We start from the raw sequence: 24,030 nt of genomic DNA on the forward strand, positions 1-24,030 counted from the left end.
GGATTATGTTTGTTTTTGATAAAATATTCAGTAAAAACAATAAAAAATAATGTTTTTGAATTAATTTCACGGTTTTTCTTTGAATATCAAAAGAAAACATTGTAAAACAAAAACAAAAAGATGTTAAATGTCTATTGTCTATTAATTATCAATTTTTATAATTTACTTTGTCTTCAATTATCAATTTTTTAATTACTCTGCTAATTACAACGTTAATTTCGTTTAATTCTAACATCTGCAGTATTTTACACGCGTTTCTAGTATAAAAACACATTGAAAAACGAAATCTACATTTGATTCTGGCAAAAATGCAGTTAATCAAAAGAATGGAGACGTATTTCCGCAAATTTATCAAAGTGCAAGAAGTAAAAGACGACCATATTGCATTATCTCGATTCCTTATCAAATTTTTCACTCTTTATCATATGTGGGTACCCGGTGAGTTTACCCGTTTTCGCGTCGTGAAAGGTTATGTTGTTCTCTTGTTATGCAACACTGTAATCATCTGCCTTATATGGAAAGACATCTTATACATACGTAAATATAAATTAAATAAAAATATGACTTTTAAATATTAATTAATTTTCATACTTACAGGCAAAACAGATAAATTTAATTTTGATGACATAGCCAACGACATTTTGGTCATAGCAGGAAGTCCAGCTGGTTTTGCGTTCTTTCGAACCTTCTTCAGTCAACAGAAAGAGTTCCAGGCCTTGCTCTATGACATGGGGGATTTTACCGAGTATGAAAAACCGACTAATATTGAGTTTGTCGATGCAAGCTATGAATTCTACAGTCAGATTTCAATGTTGATTATTGCGGTACCACTTCCCTTTCTATTCATCACAATTGGTTTGTCAAATTGTCCGGATGTAGATGATCACAAATGTGGGATGATGTTTGGTGGATATTTTCCTGGTTGTATGTCACCACGTCCCCGGAAATTTTGCGCTCTAATGCAAATTGCCTCTGGGTATTCTCTTTCGTACGTTGGGTTCCTCTCATCGTGGTTTTTCCTGCAAATGAGTGAGCATATTGTGTGTTATATTAAGCATCTGCATGGATTGATTGCGAAAATTCCTACGATTGCAAAAGGAGAAGAACGTAGAGCTCATGTTATGAAAGTTATTAGATATCATCAACATATATTAGAGTAAGTTGTACTACTGGTAAATGCGAAATAAAAGAAGTTAATTTCAGTTTTTTTTTTGTAGGTTGTATGAAAGGTATCATAGTTTGGTGAAGAATACATTCTTGACGCATATAATTGTCACTCCGGTGGTTCTGGGCCTGCTGGCGTATTCAGTACAGATATATTTTGAAATACAAAACATTGCGTATGGTATGTTGTTTGTTTTGGCGCTTTCAGTGGTGTGTTTTATTGGTCAACGGATGATTAAAGAGGTAAAAATTGTAATTTTTTAATGTTAAAAAATGCTTTTAATTTTTCAACCATATTTCTATGGTGGATGTATCAGAAACTAATAGTAATAGAGAGTCCTAATCTATGGACAATTCTCTATCAAATATGCTAGTTAAAATGGAAATCTGAGAGATAAAATTTTAATGCATAGAAAAAAAAGGATAATTTTTTCGACGATTTTTGATAATTAATATCTCTTAAACTAAAAGCGACAGTAACCAACGAAATACTGATTATGATAGATTGTAAAATTCGCTATCAGATAAAAACATATAATAATTATATTTCCTACAGGAACAGGTCGAAAATGCGACTGAAAGTACTAAAAGTGACATTTTGCAATTTTTGACAATTTTTTCATTCGCGAATATCTCGTAAACTAAAAGAGATAATTAAGTTCTGATCGCAGCATTTTAATCCACGAATTATAATATAAGATATCTATAAGATAGAACAGTTAAAATGGAAATCTGAGAGATAAAATTTTCATTCTTAAGAAAAAAATTGCCAAGGGGGGGTGCTTGATACTTTTTTTCGACGATTTTTGAAAATTCATATCTCTTAAACTAAAAGCGATAGCTACCAACGAATTGTTGATTATGAAAGATTAGAAAATTCTCTATCAGATAAAAATATAAAATAATTATATTTCCTACAGTAAAAGGTCGAAAAATGCGACTGAAAGTACTAAAAAGTGACATTTTGCAATTTTTGTCCATTTTTTTCAATCGCGAATATCTCGTAAACTAAAAGAGATAATTAAGATCTGATCGCAGCGTTTTAATCTACGAATTATTTTCTATAAGATAGAATAGTTAAAACAGAAATCTGAGAAATAAAATTTTCATTCTTAAGAAAAAAATTGCCAAGGGGGGGTGCTTGATACTTTTTTTCGACGATTTTTGAAAATTCATATCTCTTAAACTAAAAGCGATAGCTACCAACGAATTGTTGATTATGAAAGATTAGAAAATTCTCTATCAGATAAAAATATAAAATAATTATATTTCCTACAGTAAAAGGTCGAAAAATGCGACTGAAAGTACTAAAAAGTGACATTTTGCAATTTTTGTCCATTTTTTTCAATCGCGAATATCTCGTAAACTAAAAGAGATAATTAAGATCTGATCGCAGCGTTTTAATCTACGAATTATTTTCTATAAGATAGAATAGTTAAAACAGAAATCTGAGAGATAAAATTTTCATTCTTAAGAAAAAAATTGCCAAGGGGGTGTGCTTGATACTTTCTTTCGACGATTTTTGAAAATTCATATCTCTTAAACTAAAAACGATAGCTAACAACGAATTGTTGATTATGAAAGATTGGAAAATTCTCTATCAGATAAAAATATAAAATAAATATATTTCCAACAGTAAAAGGTCAAAAAACGCGACTATAAGTGCAATTTTTCTGTTTTAGCCCTGTTTTTGAATTGGTAATATCTAGTGTCACAGATAGGTCGCACGTAATTAATGCAAAACTTGTTTATAAATGGCAAATGTAAATTTGACCGAAAAACATAATTGAATTATAAACTTACCAGTATACAGCTTATCGGACTGCCAGGCACAACAAGTGCTGTAACTAAACGAAAACATAAATTAAAACAAAAATATTTCATACAATTGAATTATGTTATAATTAACAATAAACACAAAATAAACAATCTGTGCTTTTAGTTAAAAATACTTCCACGAGCCTGATGGATCATTCTTAGTGATAAGAATCAACATGAAGGCGATATACGTATATCCGACTTGTAATATACATAACACATGCGAACCAAAACCGGCATTTCCAAACATTAAACAAATTACCATAGTCGCAAAGTACAAATAAATAGTCGATAAATAGTCGATATAAGTCTCTCAAAACACGACTGGATGAACAAGCGACCGGCACGAAACTGGCTGCAATTCACCGATAGTGCAAGCCGAAACTGCGTAAACAACGACGGGACAGAATGTGATAAGAAAGCAAGAGATGCACAAAGACGACGCGTCGAAGATACGCGACCTTGTGTGCGAATTTGCAATAGACACATTACCTGTGATCTAAACTAAACTAGATTTCGCTGCATGCAGCAAGTTGATGCGGCGCTAGGAGACAGCGCGCGGGACACATGCGTTAAAAACGTTGTTTACACCGAATCGCAGATAACAGCATTGTATACAAAACTATTCTCATGCCCACGTTTGTCGATAAATATAAAAATAAGCCGCAATAACTCGATTTTATGATTTTTAGTGCATCCTAGTGTCATCTATGAATGCGACAGATACTAGTCCCATAATTTAGACTTTTATAGTCAATAATTAATGCTAATGAGAGTCAGCTATACATTAATTCACTTACGGTGCCCTGAATACCTGCCACTTCTACCGCTACCCTCGTACGGTGCCCTGAATCAAGTCACTTCTACCGCTAACTTCATACGGTGCCCTGAACACGAGTCACATCTACCGCTACATTTGTACAATGCTCTGAATACGAGTCACGAGTAAGAATTAAAAATAATATAATTTCGGGGTAAAGAAGCGAAAAACGTGTCTAAAAGCTAAAAAAAAAATATATTTTTTTAATCACTTTTTGTATCTATCTTGTAATATTGTTTGTTTTTCTTTCTTAGAGTGAAAAAATAGTCACCATCGCATATGATTCAATCCCTTGGGACGGCGACATTCGCACTGGCAAAGACCTCGCCTTGCTAATCCTACGCAGTCAGCGAGTAATGCACACACCTGCCGGATCTCTCACGTACTGCGGGAATGAACTGTTTGTGTCCGTAATGAAAACAACATATTCATATCTCGCATTAATCCACAGCACCAGCAACCAACAGTAAATGTAAACACTTGGAATTATATAAATTACAACCACACTTATTCACATCACATTTACTTATTAATTTATTACTATATCAACGTATCAACACTATTAATATCTAAACACTTTACCTTTTAATTATAAAAAATATATCTATGTTATTTTATTGTACTACAAATAAAATAAATATTTAACGAATAAAACTATCACTATAAATACAGCAGATTTAATTTATTTTCCCTACTTGTGTGTATCTAGTCTCAAAATGGCGGAAATTGTAGCTTACGAAGATGAGTCCGAAGATCGTTCGATTGAAGAAATCTTCGAAGCGTTTCTTTTACGCTATGCCACCGTACGTGAGATGAAAAACAAACATGTTGAGCTAGCGACTTTTATCAGACGCTTCTTCATCTTGCATCAATTCTGGATTGAGGGCGAATTGACTTATTGGAAGTTGGCACGAGGATGGTTAATTTACACAGTGTCAAATACAGAGATTATTGTCACTATTTGCCACATGGTTCGAGTAACAAGTACAAAAACACAAAATTTTAAAATCAAAAACATTTATCACTAATATTATTAATATTATTGCAGTTTTAACAAAAGAATTTCATCTCGGTGACTATACAACCAACCTAACCTTAATCATAGCCCTCCCATTGGGTTTCTACCTCTTTCAAACCTTATATCTGCAGCAAAAAGGTTGGCAAGCGTTGGTTTTAGAAATGGGTAATTTTGAAGTGTACGAAAAACCTCCGGATTTAGAAGTACGCGCTGCCATGTCGGATGTATTGATAAAAATCACTTTATTGATCATATTTCTACCGGTGCCATTTTTGGCTTATTATATTATAACAGCAAATTGTCCGGATCCTGAAGATTATGCGTGTGGGATTATGTTTCCGGCGTATTTTCCGGGATGTATGGGACGTTTTCGGCCAATTTGTGGACTTGTGCATCTTGCTACTGCGTACTCAATTGCTTATATTGGATATTTATCTTCGTGTTTTTATAGTCAGTTATCGGAGTTTATTGTGATATATTTGCAGTATTTTCAAACAATGTTGAAGAAAATACCGACCATTGAGAATTGGGATGAGAGATGGGCACATATGAATATGACTTTGAAGTATCATCAAAGAATTTTAGAGTATTGATTTTTTATTAATTTTTTTTTTGGTTTTTTAATTTTTTTAAATTTTTTGTAGATTGTATGAAACTTATTACTTTTTGGTAAAAGATGCGTTTTTAATTCATATTTTCGGAACGCCTGTTGTACTCGCCGTGTTGATTTACACATTTTTGACAGATTTTAGAATTCAGAATGTTGCTCATTCTCTTTTGTGGGTGTTTTCATTGAGTTATGTATGCTTTTTTGGACAGAGAATGGTGGATGAGGTAAAATTTTTTTCTATTTTGACTAAAATTTACTTTTTTACGCTTTTTCTGTTAATTATGCGTTTTTAGAGTGAAAACGTTGTGGAAATTGCTTATCAATCTATTCCTTTTGATGGAGATAATAGAACAGCTCGTGCTTTATTGTTTTTGATCCACAGAAGTCAAAAACAATGCATACACCAGCAGGAACACTCACATATTGTGGAAAAAGTTTGTTTGTGGCTGTAAGTGCTAAAATGCTATCAAATTTTTATTTATTAATGTAAAATTTAATGTTTTAAGGTCATGAAAACAATGTATTCGTATTTGACAGTTATGCAGAGCACAGGCGCTGTAAATAAAGAAGTGGAAAGATTGAATGCAGAGCATCAACATTAGAAAAAAAAAAAAAGAAAAATGTTCTAGATGGCAATTTTCAGCTGCACAAAAATACACACTAATCAATTAATAATTAAGTGTTGGGAAATTTTGCAGCTTGCAAAATATCACCTTAAACACGTGGTAGAAGATAATTACAAAGCACAATGATTAAAAAAAATTAAATATTTCTATTTCTGCACATAAGTAAAGTTAAAAATGCAAAAATTGTATTTTTTCACAAAAAATAAAATTTTCTCTTTAAAAAGGCACAAAAATATATTCTTTTCAACTTCCACCTCTTAAACACCAGATTTTCCATGATTTTGAGACCCAAAAAGTGAAACTTTAAACACGGACGACCAAAACCGTGATTAAAGTACTTTAGTCACGGACTTTAGTCACAGTGTGGTGCTCCCTTAATACCTAACATACTATTTTATTAGGTTGATTATAAAACCACAAAAATTTAAATCAAAATGGCGTCCAAATTATAATTACAACGTTTATTCAATTATAAATATTTACAAACATGACTTACGAATGGTCCATAATCGCTATAATTTCTAATAACAATGTTGAGCAAAGTGTATTCCATTCTCACTAAGTAATATAGTAAAATTCGTGCTTACTAATCACGCCCAATTAAGAACACGCCCAGACTAAACTCATTAAACCACTACTACAACTACACACATGACTCGTTTCCTTTTTATTTATATTCGTGAACAAAAAAATTAAATAACTTAATCCAGTCGACGTGTAGACTAAAACTAATGCTACTACAATAGAAAATCATAACCTAACTTTCAACATAGCCTACATAACCTACATTTTGGGGTATTTACAGGGTGTGCATGAAATGACAAATATTAGTAAAAGAAAACTGGGAAATAAAAAATCGACTAAATCTATGGAAACCGTAGTTCCTGAATATACTTCGGATGTTGTAGGTTATGATGTGATGACGAGCGTTGTAGATCCTGTCGTCGACGTGCATTCGACGCAGGCGCATCAAATCTCCCTGCTGGAGGTTGTGCATTTCGTCTTGCTTCACGTCTTTGATACCAATCTCTTTCTGCGTCATTCCCGTAGATATCCAACACTTGCTGAGCGTGGAATTCATTCCTTGATACAGGGTAATCAGAAGCAGAACTACGTCTCCATCTTTCTCTATATCTTCTTTCAGTCATTTCATCTTCCAACATTTGTTTTTCTTTTGAATTATTTGATCCTGATTCACTAGAGTTTTCTTCTGATGTACCAAGTCCTAAATCTTTTTCCATATCGTATTGTTTATAACTTTTTGGTTTCAGATTCGTGGGTGTAAGACTTGCGTTTAAGGTGAATTGTGGGTGTGGTATGCAATATGGATGTGGAAGGGCTTTTTCAATGGAGGACATTTTAATAGCGTCGTCTTCATCCCAATCTGTGCAGGATCCAGGACCAAAGAGTGATAGTAGAACCGGAAGTAGGAAGAGGCCATGCATTGCTCCACAGAATACTACCAGGAAGACCATTTTGAAGAAGACGAGGAATATGTAGTTGTTTGCTAGGAGTAGAGCGACCATTCCTAAAATGGTACTGAATGCGCCTTGGAAGATAGGCAATCCAAGAGCGTAGAGGCTTTCACGTACACGTTCATCAGGACGTTTTGCTGTGGAAGACATGTAGGCGTAACAGATGTGTGCGGTGAAATCAACACTGAATCCTATACACATTATGAGGTTGATCATTGAGATGGAGTCGAGGTTCACGTGCCAGAGGGCCATGTATCCAATAACTCCGATTTCTATGGAGATTATACTGAAGGCTACCCAGAGGGAACAGAGGAAGTTGGGAATGAATAAAAATGAGATTATCATCATCACTACAGCTCCTACAACCATATTTTGGAGGGATAGTGGTCGTACTAGTTCAAACTGAAATAAAAAATGATAATATTATTAATAAATAATTTTTTAGTGTTTAAAATGAGTTTTTCTACTTCTACCAGTTTTTTCACGGTTTTGAGACACCAAAAGTGGTATTTTAAACACGGATGGTCAAATCCGTGACAAAAGTACTTTAGTCACGGGCTTTAGTCACAGGGTGGAGCTCTTGTATCAACACCAAAGTTTTTCCACGGTTTTTAAACATAAAAAGCGCTACTTTAAATACGATTGACTAAGGCCGTGACTAAAGTCAATGAATCTCGTGACTAAAGTGTCATTTAACTCCCTTGATACTTAAAACACTATTTTTAATACTGACCTGATCAAAGAAAACGAAATAAGGATGAAAAACAGTAATATTTAGCGCGCTGTCCTGACAAATTTTCCGCAGTGCCCGCACCATTTCTTTCTCGTGTTCAGTTCCGGAAATGTTTACCGCTTGGATGAGAAACCGCATGCCGATGATTTTGGTGCCGTCATCGTTGAATTTAACGTCGAGAGTGAAAGGACTCGCATCAGTCAACCAATACTATAAAAAAAAAAATAAACAACAACAAAATGATTGATTTCTAAAATTTAAACATAATTTATTTAATGAATAATTACCTCTTTAAGCGCGTCCAAGAATCCTTCCTCGGTTTTAATCGAAATGTTTAAATAATCTTCGTTACGTTCGGCATATTGCACGAATGATCGCAGCCATGATTCCGTATAAATACTGTTTGAGATATACGAAGTGTTCTCGAAAGTCTGAGTGATATTTTCTATCTGAAACTGGACTTCCGGATCGGAGTAATTCATTTCTCCACTGACAATTACTTGAACTCTAAATTTAAAAAAAAAAATTTAATTAAAAAAAAAATAAATTTTTGAGGTTAAAACTAACCTATAAGGAAATTCACGGAAATAATCATCTTCTCTGTCAAAGAATTCAATGGCGTATGAATCTGACTTGGCTACTTTCCGTCTTTCAAGTCCTTCCTCAATTTGGGTGACGCCATAACCCGCACCGAGGAGATAAACACCAAAAATTAATATAACCAATACTTTTATACAACTATTATTCAAAAATGCGGCGAAATAATCCCTGAACCAGACCATCATTGCATGATCACGATTATCTTCCGGATTGTTGATGTCTTCCGGGTCTACGCCGCCACTGCAGAAGAATCGGTAGAACCACGAACGATTTTCTACAAAAATTTAAAAAATTAAAAAATGAATTATAGGTTATTATTATTACATTTTAAGTAAAACAAGTTAAATTTATGTGATTGTCGAATGACTTAAGTAAGATGAAGGTGGAACTTTCTCTCAAGACTTGCAAGTTTTTACTTAACGTTACGTAAACAAAATATTTATTATTATTACAGAAGCAATATACACGATAATGATAATAATCATTATCATATCATCCAAGGCCGGAAGATATTTTTAATATTTAATTATCATTTCAAACACTCTGTATATTACCGTGTTGATTATGTAATTATTTTATCGGAATCGTTTCGGTTGCATATTGCATAATGCGCAAGAATAACTTAATGTGACTTAACAGTAAGAATTACTTAACATACAATGTGTTTTTGTTAAAATTTTATAATTCATTGAATAAATATTGATTTATATTTAGTATCACCTTGTATAATACGTTCATTGGCACACATAAACAACGGAACCGGTTGTCGCACACCGCACAACAATTCTCCGAATTATAATCAATAACATAACACAACATGATACGGTTACGTATTGTGGGGAAAATAACTTTCTTGTTGTTAATACCAGTATTTAAATTGATTATAAAATTACTCACTTGACTTCGATACTGGTTGCACACGAATGCACACGACGGAATGCAGATTCTTCTGCTCGCAATAACCAGAGATGGCGACGCATGCAGTGAAGAAGGTTATGTGCCATACAAATGTAAACATTGTAGCGACACCTATCGGCAAAAAATAAAAATTTAATTTGAATTTATTTTAAATTTTGATGTAATTACCTGAATAAATGCAGAAAATCGTAACAGATGGAAACGGTGAGAATACACCGATAAAGAAGCTAACCATGTCTGTGATTGAGGTTATGGTGATCGACACAGCAGCTTCACTCAACATTTTAGCCATGCGTTCAGGAACACTGTCTTTTATAGATGTACGACGCCATGCAGCCAACATTACAAACGTATCATCAATACCAATTCCTAAATAAAAATAAAATTAATATTTTGAGGTTATGTTTTGAAGTAATACTAACCTATCATAAGAAAAGGCGCAGCTAAATTTAAACCAATGAAATCAACGCCCATGTAAACACATAACCCGAACGCTGACAGTGTTGCCATTGACGCGGAGACGTTGCCAAGTAACCCGAGCCATGGTTTAGACCGTACCCAATCAGACATCATACAAGTTACTTAAAACATAAAAATTAATATAAAACAAAATAAAAACAAAGAAAATAATACGTACCTACTGAAAATATAGCCATTATTAAAAACGTTGATGAAAAATACGGAATAACTGAATTCGTATTCTTTTCGAGTTCTTTATCAAGTGTCCTAGATGCAAATCGAGCGATGCGGATGTGTTTAAACATTCCTTTATCCTGCGCTTCGCCTACTTTATCTAAAAACATATCTTCCCAGGCAACACCCCTAAAAATAGCAGAAATAAGAGGTTATGAATTGAGTTATGCAACCATTAATTTTCTTTTAAGCTGAACCTAATAATTAAGAGCAGTAAAAGCAGTTTATCGTATTAATTGTCTACAATGTTGTGAAACGACAATTTTCATTCGATTGCATGAAGCAATCTACAAGCTATAATCGCACGGAATGACAGGTTATGTAATTGAAAGTGTGCGGCTGCATGCGGATTAAGCACTTAAGTAAGTATGCAAATTACAGACCGTATAGGAGATTAATAAGTAACTAACGCCATCTATCGGGCAATAGGTCACTGGTGTTTTACTTACTTAGCGTCTAGTTTTTTATTGTCTGCGTTTGCAAAATAGACTAATTGTGTGGATGGCACACTGACTATAATGCCATCCCTGACGACTGTTCCGCCGAAAAACACCGGAAACGCATGCGCATCCCATGTTTCCGGGTTAAACATCAACGGAAATGTTAAATTCAATTCACCTCTTTCGACCTATAAACATATAACATAAAAATTTGTTTAAATAAAAATATCACACTTAAGTCATACACAAAATGACTTAACTTAAGTCATGACTTGAGTTGACTTAGATTTAGATAAACCGGAAGATATTAATAAAATACAATAGAATCGTGTAAAAATTCTATATGAAAGTACGAAATGTGTGAGAAATGTGTCGATTGTTTAAATTTGTTGTTAAATTACACAGAGTGTTCAAAGAGGAAAAAAAACCTAATTTAAACAAATAGAAAATCTGAAAGTCGTCGTTTTTTATTACAGTTTGAAGTGTTTAAGTCAGTTTGAGTTGCGTTCAGTTGACTTAAGTGTATTTACTCGGCGCAATTTTGCGTTTGTGCGCATGGTTATTACTTAAATTATGTTTTCTTGCTGGTCGATGGTAACTTTTTCCACGCAGACACGCGATAACCATCGAAACCGATATGCAACCGCGGCACACAAAACCGACTTAAGTCTTATTATAACCAAGTAAGTAAAATCGACACGAATGTGCAACGACGAAGATCGATCACGCACGATACACTTACATATATTATGTAAATTAACATAATTTTAAATTATTTTCATTTTCCTTTTATAGAACACCCTGTATAAATTTTACAAATAATAATTTTAATCTTTTAATATTTTTTCTTTAAAAATAAATAATTTTAAGTTATTTTAAATAATTTTTGAAAAATATTTTGAACACCCTGTAGCTTAGGTAGAATGTGGTACAATTTGTTAACTCGAGCGTTTTCGCACCGGTGAAAGTAGAACGAAATCGAATTTTCGGTGCGAAACGCGTAAACTCGTAAACGATTACACCGTTAATCCAGAAATCAATATAAAAGATGGCGCGATGCAAAAATAGCATTGATTTGAGGTTATGTGCACAACTTACGTCATCCAATATGTAATCAAGATTCAGAATGTCGTTTTTGAAGCATTCGTTGATCCACTTTGCGCAGATATCCTGATAAGTAAAATATTCATCTTCATACTGCACTGTGGTGTTTTGTATAATGTTGTCGAGCATGCGCAGTTCCGCCCACACTTCTTTACGTAGAATATTCGGGTCGCCATCTTTTGACGTTACTATTACACGTCCAAAACGACCTGGAGATTTATTTATTATATTTTATTTTAGTTAATTTAAAGAATGGGTTATGCATGTGTGTATATTGTGTTGCATAACTTACCAGCTCTAGTAATACGCGCCACATTGAATCTACTCGAATAGTTAACCTTAAAGTAGTTCTCCACCACCTGGCGTTCGTATTTGCCAGCGCCGTTGATTGGACTGAAGAGATACTCAGGATCTATGTTGAAGTGGATACGTTGGTAGCCAGTGATGAAGAACATTGTTAACAGGATGGGTATGATGAGGAAATAACCAGGATGGCGGCCGACGATTAAACCCAGCCGGAAAAAGGCGCGATTTAGTAGTGCGTCCAAGCATTTTAATCCCATCTGCAAGAAAATATAAAAAAATCAGTAAGGAAATTAAACTATCAGGAAATTTAAGTAATTTTACTTAAACTAAGTATAAAATGGATTTTTATATATGATTTAGACATATGTCCAGAATAGGTGACGGACAATGTAATTTTAGTAGGGATAGACCGCTCTCCTGGACATATGTATAAAAATATAAATTAAAAGAATGAAATAACAAGAAAATGTAAATAAATCAATAAGGAAATGAGTATTATCCGGAAATTAATTAAATAATGTTACATACGCGTTGCGTGTACAATTATGTTCATTATTGTTTATAACAAATTAATATTTCTACCTAAAATAATTTAAATAATTAAATTATTGCTAAATTTCACGAATATAAGTATCCATGTCAATGTCATACAATTTTTTCTAATTTATTCTTCCGTAATCACGATAAAAAAACGTTATAAACAAATTTAAGTAGACTTAACCATAAATTAAGTGTAACACATTACGCAATAGTAATTAATACCATTAATACCATCATTGACAACTAATAATTAATAATTACTTGTTTCGGCGCCATCAAAACTCAACTTAAGTCACTTAGGATGACCTTGACTATTCAACCATAGATGTCGCAACACATTAAGCATTCCAATTGGCGGAATTACTAAACACCGCCATTTTTGCATGTAAATTTCTTAATTTATTAGGATGTTGCATAAAATTATTTGACATTCCACCGGAAATATTAGTATGTTGATATAAATCTATATTTTTGATAGTGTAATTAACTTATCACAAAAATCTTATCGCAAAATTACATTCGGACAAAACAACAAAATTAAAAACTAATTTCATTTCGATAAATTTTAATTTTATTTCTATGAACAATGAGTAATAAATTGCAGCTGCGTTGTAATTGTGCATGATTCTTTTTGCGCATGCGCGTGAAAAAATCGCCGCAAATGTTAGCCAGCTGCTTGCGGCATTCGAAAGGAGGTTAACACTGCGGGTCGAAGTCGAAGTCTAAACCCTACTAAGCGCTAGTCGCGCTTGAATCGCTCGAAGAAGTCGAAGAACTCATTGAGTCGGTCTCATTCTTTGCACTTGCGCAATAGTGCAATAAAATCAACCACACACACACGCTGCATATACGGACAAAATAGGTTATTTATTATGGTTTTTCACTGATAGATGGCGCTTTTATTAAAATCATTAAATTCTATTTTTAACTTTGTGTCAATGTGCGGATGCAAGAGATGAAAATTATTAAATTAAATCCGGACGATTCAATTACGCCGCATGAAATCGTATTATTAAACGCTTGTAATTCATTCAACGATTCAACTGGGATTTATTATAGAATGGCCGACTTAACCTTAAATTGCATATTAAATAATATTCTTATATAATATGGATGCGATCGCACCGAATACGTATTGAATTGTATAATCTGTTACGTTTGAGTAAAGCGCGCATGCGCAACGCGCGCAGTGTGTGTACGTGATGGCGACCCACGGTGCGCTGACTTTCGCTTTCTTCCGATGCGCCGTCGTCTTCGATTCGTGCTTTCCACTTTCATCTTTATGACATAATAATCACCTGCAAATCAGCGCGACGCCATCTTGTTATACATTTGATTGTCTCTTTGTGCGTAAAATTTAATTTCGGCGAAGATGACTTTGTTGTCGCCCGATAATGATGTAATTGTAAGCTGGGCGTTAATACGGATGTCATAATAGAAGTGTGTGTTTGATGCGCGCGCTGCTCGTGATAAACTGTTCCTAGTTGGACGTATCAACACGTTAAGCCGACATTAGGACGTCTATCAGAGCGTGATTTTAACTTAAACAAAAGAGCATTGTACGGGGTATTAATGTATTGCACTTAAACATAACTAAATTTAAACAATTTCGATTTTAAAGTGCAGTTTTAGTATATGTCCAGAATAGGTGACGGACAATGTAATTTTAATAGGGGTAGACCGGTGTCCTGGACATATGATAATAATGTGAATCAAAAAAATGTTTTTTATTAAAACACAATAAAAATGCAAAAAATATTTAAATTCTTATAGAAACATTATAGAATGATTTATTAATATTTATTGCAATTAAACATAACTAAACTCTAAAAAATTAATTTTTTTGTTTTCAATTAGATATATGTCCAGAATAGGTGACGGACAATGTGTTTTTAATAGGCATAGACCGGTGTCCTGGACATATGAAAATAATGTGAATCAAAAGTTTTTTTTTTTATTAAAACACAATAAAAATGCAAAAAAATATTTAAATTCTTATAGAAACATTATAGAATGATTTATTAATATTTATTGCAATTAAACATATCTAAACTCTAAAAAATAATTTTTTTACGTTTCAATTTGATATACAGTAGAGTCCGGTTATAATGACATCGAAGGGAATTGACAAACACGTCATAATAAGCGGACGTCATACAAAGCGTTTTGTGAAATGAAAAAGAATATGTCCAGAATAGGTGACGGACAATGTGTTTTTAATAGGCATAGACCGGTGTCCTGGACATATGTATAAATGTGAATTAAAAGTATTTTTGTTATTAAAATACAATAAAATGCATAAAATTGCCACAATTTGCATAGAAAGATTGCAAAACGCCTCATTAAAATTGATTCGCTTTGTTTCATATTTAATTCCTCGATCTTTCTTTTGTTTTCCATGATATTTCTCCTCGTTTAGTTTCTCGTCGTTGTTGTGATCGTGATTATGATGAATTGCGGCATAATAACGTCCGCAATGATTGTAACAAACGCATGTCGGTTGCCGGAGAATGTCGAATAGATTGTCCCGAGAGTGAATGCAAAAATGTGCAAGAACGCAAGAAAATATAATTGAATTATGCAGTGAAACCTGCACTCGCGCCAAATTGCAAAATGCGCGCGCAGAAATAAAAAAGCGTGGCGCGCATTTTTCAATTTTGTTTAAATTTTACCATTTGACATTTACTTGCTGAGAAATTATTAGTTAGTGGTAGACATTCACTTCGGTTGAGTTGTTTAGTGGAAAACGATTATCTCAGGCACACTGGCCACGCCCTGCGCACGTTGCATTGCCGCCATCTTGGCTATACGGCGTTTATTATAACATCTCGAACGATTGCAACTATTGAAAGTACATAATAACGCGGTAATAGAGTGTTGGAGTGTGGGGTTCGATCTCGATATCGACCATGCACGAAGCACACGTTTTCAGACACGTCGTGTCTCGTTAAAATACCAAACAATACAGACTTAAGTCAGAAGTACTCAGCAACATACTTAAGTAGTGAAATTAATTTTGATAGAAAATTATTAATTGTACATGTACAGGAAGTAATTTTATTTCATTTTATTTTCATTTTAACAAAAAATTTTTTTTTAAATTAAAATGGCGGAATTTTAAAATTTAAAATGGCGACCTTGTGAATGCAATAATTTAGTTAAAAAATAGATCAAACGATTGAGATTGAGTTTAATATCTTAAGTTTTTACTTAACTTTTATTTTATTTTTTTTTACTTAACTTAAGTAATCTTTACTTAACTTAAGTCATACACGCAGAGTTTTATTTCAACTTTCGATTTCATATTTCGTGTCAATGGATAATTACCCAGATGATTTTAAATGTGTTAATATGACTTAATGCGCTTTTAATTTAAGTCAACTAATACTAATGCGGCCATAACGACTTAATTTTCGCAATCTGTGCAATGATATTGACATTCATCATAAATTACCACTTGAAATGTGACTTTTGACAGGTTAAAAGTAGGTTATGTCTAAATTTTGACTGATTTAAATAAATTTAAGTAAACAAAATGGCCGCTTGGTTACTACACGTTTTCTTAGCGTATTAGCTTCATGTTTATTCGATTTGTTGCTGAACAATTAGTCCGAACGTAGAAGTGTGGCCTTGTGACGACTTTCGAGCCAACGCAGTAACTGACTTAAGTTAAGTCAAGCAAAAAATCTAATTAATACATAACTTTACTCTAATTTATCTTAAGTCTTAAGTAATTTAACGAACAATTATCAATAAGATATAATTAAACAATTTTATTTGAGGTCAGTGTAATAAACATTTTGTTTTATTACAGAATAGACAATAAACAAACAAGTTTACGCATTGGATTACAAAATGGCCGCGGTCATAACCTCCTAATCCACGTCAGCACGTCTTCATTATTTAAATTTATTAAATTGTTTACTATAGAAATAATCATAATTTGTTTTGATGGAGTAGCTGATAGACTTAAGTTAAGTCAAGTTGAACTTGAGTTGAATTATCCAAGCGACTTTATTCAATTATTCGTTAAGTAATTAATAGCATGCGCGGTCGTTGGGACAGTGTATTGAAAATCGTTTAGTATGCAACTTGTGTGCCGCCTGGTGAACGCGCACGCCATTTACTAACCTCAAAACGTAACACGAGCGTTGGACGACGCCGGCATATTAAATTACGATGATTACTGAATAGAAATTCAAGATTTTAGAACTAAACAGGACAATTATATAATTATCTATTGTAAAATCAACATAGAATTAAATATTAACTTGAATATATGTCAAAAAATTGAATTTTGACAATTTTTTGACAGAAATTACAGAAAACTGTAAAAATTTTTATGTTTTTAAAGAAAAACTTAAATAAAATTACTTCTACATGCATTGTAATTGTTTTGTGATAAACATTGATAACCTCTAATCAAGGTCAAACCAACAACGCACATAAAAGCGATTGTTTAAGTGTTATCAGACGTTGTAACTTTCTCATTAAATCAAGATCAATAGGCACAATCGACGCTGTATTTTATTTGCATTGATTACGTTTATTACGTTTGATTCAGCGTTTGTAATTAAAGCAATACGGTTGTAAACAAACGCATAAACGCAGAACTTGTCTACGAAAGAATAAAAAATTGTTACAAGGCAGGCAGGTAAGAGAAAACAGCAAAAGCAAGGAAAACACGAGCTACATACGTAAATTTACACAATCGCATTCAAAATGGCCGATATTTTATAAATCAAAATGGCTGCTTCACATTTCTTTAATTTTTGAGTGGTTTTACTGGACATCCCTACTAATATTATAAATGCGTAAGTCCTGATGTTTGTTACACTTTCACGCAAAAACTACTTAACCGATCATCATGAAAATTTGTACACATATTCTTAGTGGTCCCCGAATGGTTATAGGCTACTTTTTATTTAATAAAAAAAATTATTTTTTAAATAAAATAAAGAAATTGTTTAGTCAATAATACCTCAGCATTTGGCTATTTGACTACTTTAACGCCATCTAGCATTCCAGCAATGAAGCTCAAACCTAAGTACTATAGTACCATCACACTGTATTATCACACTGTATTACCGACAGCTACGTCAACATCAAATCCAATTGACTACACTATGGAGACTGTACACAATACTTCCATAGACTATACTTTCAGCCATTTTAAACTTCCCGCCATTCTACTTCATTGTTACTTCTTCTGTGACTACAGACGCGTACGGAAGCAACTTCATTATTTTAGGTATTCGCGAGCGAAGCCGCGGGTTAAAGCTAGTGTTGTATATTTTTGAGTAAAACTTAGTGTAAATCGTGTGGAACGTCCGTTTCTTTTCGTAAATTAAACTTGAGTCACTATAATTTTGTTTCTAATTTATTTTTATTTTACAGCAAAAACCAACAACCGTTGTTAACGTTTACTAATGTCATTCGGCAAACACTAACAATTTTAAGCGGTAACGCATTTCACTTCGCTAATTTAACGTTATTTATACAGGGTGTACTCAAAAACATATTTTTAAACTAAAATCAACTAAATTTCCTTTTGTTTTACTTGTTTTCTTTTCATTTCTTTTCTTTGGCTTTCTTAACTGTTAGTTGGAATACAAAATGAAAGTTTTTATTTTCTTTTCTTCACAAATAATTTATCATTATATTATTAAACTAAATAAAACGTTTGCAAATCGTTTTACTAAACTAAACAATAATTTGCTACTTTTTCTAACCTACCTTTTACCAGTTTTATTATTTTTTTCTTTATAGTGAATAATGTGTATTAATTACGAGCAACAGACTGTCGTAACACTTCTCATTGTATTAAAAAAGAAAAAATCAATTCACCTATAAGAATATAACAAATTAATTACACGTATGTAAGTTATGTCAAAAGCAACAGGTGTAACATGTGGCGTTAATTAAAAGTTTCCTTTTGTTTAATTTGTGTTCGCCTCATGCGTAAATTACAATTTCAAATTTATTGTTTGTGTAACACAAACAATTGTTCGGTGACACCTCATTAAAACAAATTTAATTTATTAAATTACAGCTTTATGCGTGTAAATCAAGGTAACAAGTTGTGATACTTGGTTAGGTTGGTGACGTCACAGCCGGCGGATTACGATGACAGTTAAGTGTGAGTCAGGATGGCCGAGTGGTCTAAGGCGCTGCGTTCAGGTCGCAGTCCACTTCTGTGGGCGTGGGTTCGAATCCCACTTCTGACAATCGCTTTTTTCAATAAAATTTTACATCTTGTAATGAGTAATGTGAACAATCGAATGTTTTGCAAGTGAATCAATATGTGATTCAGTTGTGGTGGTCAAAACAACAATAGAAAATGAATATATTGAAAGGGAACTTGCAGATTTTATGCATAAGGAATGCATAAAATAATGGCACACCTTTTGATCACGTCCAGACGACGCCATCTTGATATTTTTCTTTTCTTTTGTTTTTTTTTTGTTTTGCGTGGTTGAAATGACGTGCAAGAAATTAATGATTCATTTTTGTGCGTATTAAACTCGTAGGTAAACATATTCATAAAAAATTTATAATTTTTTAAACAATTTCATTGTGTTTTTAGTGTTATACTTCGTAAATTGTTTAATTCAATTGTTTGAACTTGAATAACTTAATAACTAATTGAGCTACACGCGTGGAACAAACGTCATTTTATTAAGAATTTAATCAAGTATGATATTATACAAAAAATATAAAATTTAAACAATAATTATTGTTTAAATTAATTTTTAAACAAATTTTCATGTTTTTTATGCAATTTTTTGTTTAAAACAATTTTAACAGGTTGATATCAACAATTAAATAATTATTTAAAAAATGCTTTTGTAGCTGATAAAATTTTCTTTCGAATGACGTATTCCACGAACTGATTACTCTCATAGTTTCCAAGAAAATCATCATTAAAGTACGCATTCTTTGATAAAGAAAATTTAAAGTGCTTTCGATTAGATACCGACTTAAAAACCCAACAAAAACATACAAAGTGTTCACATTAATCCAAAAAAAAACTAATTTTACAGCTGTTTTACTAGTTTATCAACTTGTTAATGACTTAATCACTCATTTACAAAACTGCATCGCGTGTAATACCGTTGTGCATATTAGTAAGTAGTAAACTTACTTATGACGCCATTGACATTCAATCAATACAGGCATTTACAATGAAAATGAAGAATTGAAGAAATGCAGAGGATAACGGTAAACCATTAAACCACAATGAAAGCTATTTGACATGTTGGTTGCCTACCATAAACGGCACGCCGTTAAACTGCAAACAAACAGAATCACGCTCGGCACGATGGAGATCAATTAATATCGAATTAAATCTCTTGGGTAACACGTCTTTTCAGTTATGGCGTTGCGATTTAGCATGTTGTGTGGGCTGGTGGCAATTATTCGGGTTAATGTCTTTGCAAACATGTGTGGCTAACGTTCCAAGACGACGCAAATTTTTTTGAACTTGAAACTTGAAAACCGTTATAATTTAAATCAAATTTAAAAAAATAATAAGTTTTATTATAATTTTGAGTTTAATACCGGTATTTTTTAAGTAAATATACCGGTATTTCGGTTAACCGGTATTTTTCAATAAAAATTTTAAAATTTTGGATTTTTTTTATTTTTTGAATAAAAATATCAAAATAATTTTATACAAAAAAATACCGGTTAACCGAAAAACCGGTATTTCTCCAAAAAAACCGGTATTTCACTAAAAATCCCAGTAAAATTAAACCAAACCAACATAAAATTGAATTCAGCATAAATTCGATTACATAAACTGACACATAACACACCGAATATGTAAATATCTTCGCACATTGCTTTCTTGTCCGTTCGTTCGAGTTCTTTTCCGTGTGCGTTGTTTCACTTCTGATTCTGATTCTCGAAAACTCTCAATTCCCTATGCATACACATAACAGCAATCCACCTTGCCTTTGGCTATCTCCGGCCACTTGTGAAACGCCAATCGAAACGTTAAACTCAACTCGCATTGCATAACACCAAGCGGTAGGATTGAATATTCTTCGGTGCGCAGTGCGCACACCACGATTAATTTCACTTTAATGAACACGCCACATATTGAGCAGGTAGAGGTACGAGTAGAATCTAGAATGTAAGCTAGAGCTACAGGTAGAGAACCTATTCGAGTGTGCGATAGAAAATTTCGGAGCGCTTTAAAATGCTGACCCAATAAAATATGTTGGTTAGGTCACAATGTCATAGATTGCGAAGATGGCTGCCGGCGGACTACTTTCTTCTATGGTGTGTGCACTCGAGAATAATGTGTGCGTTACCATTGTAATTAAAATTTAGAGTTTGGAGAATTTTTTGGATTTTTGTGCGAGCGCAGGTATTTTTCGGTGGAAATCTTTAGAAAAAATTTACAGGGGTTGAAAAGGTGGGTGTGAAGGGCTATAAACTACCTAATCTGTAATCTACCTGCATTTTACAATGGAAACACCTGAATTTTTAGAGAAAAATAAAGTATACTGAGTGTTAAAATATTTTTTCATTTTTTTTTTTCGAAAAAATTGATTTTTTGCCATTTTTTCAATTTTTTTCTAGAAAAATAATTGAATTTTGCAAATTTTGTACATTTTACAATAGGAACACTTCATTTAATACCGAAAATAAAATATACTGAGTGTTAAAATATTTTTTTCATTTTTTTTCGAAAAATTTGATTTTTTGCTATTTTTTCAATTTTTTTTTAGAAAAATAATTAAATTTGCAAATTTTGTACATTTTACAATAGGAACACTTCATTTAATACCGAAAATAAAATATACTGAGTGTTAAAATATTTTTTTCATTTTTTTTTCCAAAAAATTTGATTTTTTGCCATTTTTTTTCAATTTTCTTTAAGAAAAATAATTAATTTTGGAATATTTGTACATTTTGGATGGTAACACTTAAATTTTTACCAAAAAAATAAATATACAAAGTGTTAAAATGATTTTTTCAATTTTTTTTCCTCTAAAAATCAATTTTTTGCATTTTTTCAATATTTTTTGCTATTTTTCTATATTTTACATTAAATATTTAATATCTGAGTAAAATAGCATGCACGCCATGTGCAATATGCACAATAGCAACAATAATCACAACGGTAATATTAATATTTCCGTTTTTACTACAATAAAGTGAAAATATTCAAGTTTTTGCAACAAAAATGCAATTTTTAGCAAAAAAAATACAAAAATAATTTAATTAAATACAATTCATTATTTTATTTTATATTTAAGTGTCTAACTTAAGTCTGATTCATATACAACGTGTAACGTGTAATGATCGCTCGTTAAACACGAAATTAAATTAAATTACGTCCAACACTAATCGTAAATACAAAAATAAATTCATCGAATCGTTGCGAAAGTGCATATTTCATACGTTTTAAACAAAAAATTAGAAACTGTGCTAAATTAATTAACTTATAAAATAATTTTACCTTTGATTTATTTTTCGTACGTAGAAAAAATTCCTTTTTTGTTTTTTACACTTTAAACTTCACTGCACTTTTTTTCTTATAAAATTTATTATTTTAATAATTAACACACATTTTATTTAAATTTTCTGTTTGAAAATAAAATTGTTTATAACTTAACTGTGAGTGCGCACTGAATGTTCTCAACCACGTCGAGCCTGCGCGAATGTTTTAAGCCGACTGGACTGAGTCACAGCGTCGAGCGCACAAGAACTTTCGTTACGAGCATGCGTGACAAAGAGCGGCGATAACCGAACGCACTCTACACACGCACTTAACTCAACTTAAGACGTCTTCTCTTTCACTGCGCATGCGCGTCAAAAATATCGCGATTTATTTTGATTGATAATTGATGTCTGTGACGACTTCAGACAACAATTAACAATTAGCATTCGTATATTTTATGCTTTATGATTTCTAATGTAGAATTTTTCTACGTCTGTCGAAATAATTAAATTGCTTTTATTACGAAAGGATGTTGATTATCTCAGACAACAAGCCGTAAATTTAAATATTCAAATATTAGCAATTAACTAGACAAAAAACGTTTACAAATACATTTCCTCAAAAAGGTCACGACAAGGTCAAACGTGCGGCGAATAAATTAAACGTCTCAAAACATTTTGATTGATTTTTCACTTCTTTAAACACACATACAAAGCGTTCATATATTTAATTACATAATATTTTTTAACATACAGTATAAATTTTTTGCTTCCGCGTAAAGCACGAAATTTCTTCGATTTCCGCGGTGAAATTCCCGACATAATTTTAAACACGGAGTTATTTACGTGAAATTGCAGGTTATAAACAAAGACATAACGCAGAGGTAATAACAAGTGACGAATGGCGCATTACGAATACCGATTCAAAATGGCCGCTGAGTAAACAAACGACAAACGATGATCGAGTGTGTAATCAGTTGCCGGACTTTCTGATGATCGGGTACTGCACACACGAGTGCGATGCGCATGTGAAATGTGAAATTTTATCGTCGAAGAAAAGCACAGCGGCGTATAAAAGCAACAAAACGTAACATTAAAGTTGTGTGGCATTGTTATTTATTTATTTACTCGACTCGATGGCATTGCTTATTAGTTGTTACGAAAAGTGCGAGTTTTGCGCTGGTTTTCATATGTTTTTATGGGTTAGAATAGCTGAGATTATTACACACTTGTTATGCAACTCTAAATACACATTATATAAATGTTTGATTTTATTTGATTATAACTTTGGGGTTTTTTGTTGGATTTGAGTGAAATTTTGTGCGAATGTAGAGGAGATTCAGAGGAATGTTTTATTTTAATAAAATTTTAAGAAATTTTTAGTATTTTATAAGATATTTGATGTTTAAATATAAAATTGTTAAATTTTATTTAAAAAATTAAATTTTTTATAATGTTAATAAAATGATTAATGTTTTTCTTACAAATTATTTTGTTTTACACTAGTATAAGCATGTTTTTACGGGTTATAACATTACAAAGTGGTTATGCAACCCAAAACACACAATATATAAACGTTTAACTTTATTGGTTTATAACTTTGGGTTTTTTGTTGGAATTGAGTGAAATTTTGTATGAATATAGTTGATAATCAGTAGAATATTTTATTTTAATAAAATTTCTTAAAACCTTTAATATTTTACGAGATATTC

At 32.3% G+C, this 24,030-nt stretch overlaps 3 protein-coding genes, 1 long non-coding RNA gene and 1 other non-coding gene across 5 annotated transcripts; 4 read left to right on the forward strand and 1 right to left on the reverse strand.

The window, feature by feature from the left end:
• Positions 1–318: 318 nt before the first annotated feature.
• LOC135803874 (uncharacterized) lies at positions 319–4,469 on the forward strand. Its single transcript, XM_065317594.1, has 4 exons — positions 319–537; positions 598–1,156; positions 1,218–1,407; positions 4,057–4,469. The coding sequence occupies exons 1-4, from the start codon at positions 327–329 to the stop codon at positions 4,270–4,272; spliced, it is 1,176 nt and encodes a 391-aa protein (XP_065173666.1). The 5' UTR covers positions 319–326; the 3' UTR covers positions 4,273–4,469.
• A 37-nt stretch (positions 4,470–4,506) lies between these two features.
• Positions 4,507–5,723, forward strand: LOC135803718 (uncharacterized). The gene is made up of 3 exons (XM_065317393.1): positions 4,507–4,786; positions 4,851–5,406; positions 5,465–5,723. The coding sequence occupies exons 1-3, from the start codon at positions 4,519–4,521 to the stop codon at positions 5,721–5,723; spliced, it is 1,083 nt and encodes a 360-aa protein (XP_065173465.1). The 5' UTR covers positions 4,507–4,518.
• A 4-nt stretch (positions 5,724–5,727) lies between these two features.
• Positions 5,728–6,289, forward strand: LOC135789611 (uncharacterized). Its single transcript, XR_010547610.1, has 2 exons — positions 5,728–5,878; positions 5,937–6,289. It is a non-coding gene; the product is annotated as an uncharacterized lncRNA (long non-coding RNA).
• Positions 6,290–6,502: 213 nt separating this feature from the next.
• On the reverse strand, positions 6,503–22,544 carry Ptr (patched domain-containing protein). The gene is made up of 12 exons (XM_065299109.1): positions 22,338–22,544; positions 12,312–12,582; positions 12,014–12,228; positions 10,925–11,103; positions 10,420–10,604; positions 10,205–10,363; positions 9,951–10,151; positions 9,762–9,893; positions 8,832–9,138; positions 8,552–8,771; positions 8,265–8,474; positions 6,503–7,933 (listed from the first exon to the last, which is right to left on the reverse strand). Exons 2-12 carry the CDS (start codon positions 12,580–12,582, stop codon positions 6,923–6,925), a joined length of 3,090 nt encoding a protein of 1,029 aa, XP_065155181.1. The 5' UTR covers positions 22,338–22,544; the 3' UTR covers positions 6,503–6,922.
• On the forward strand, positions 19,009–19,092 carry TRNAL-CAG (transfer RNA leucine (anticodon CAG)). The gene has a single exon. It is a non-coding gene; the product is annotated as a tRNA-Leu (tRNA).
• Positions 22,545–24,030: the final 1,486 nt, after the last annotated feature.

Source organism: Atheta coriaria, unplaced genomic scaffold (genome assembly GCF_025399875.1).
Source record: "Atheta coriaria isolate IRGN ID8LTWV9N9 unplaced genomic scaffold, Caltech_Dcor_3.1 hic_scaffold_3_pilon, whole genome shotgun sequence".
In the NCBI taxonomy this organism is placed as follows: domain Eukaryota; kingdom Metazoa; phylum Arthropoda; class Insecta; order Coleoptera; family Staphylinidae; genus Dalotia; species Dalotia coriaria.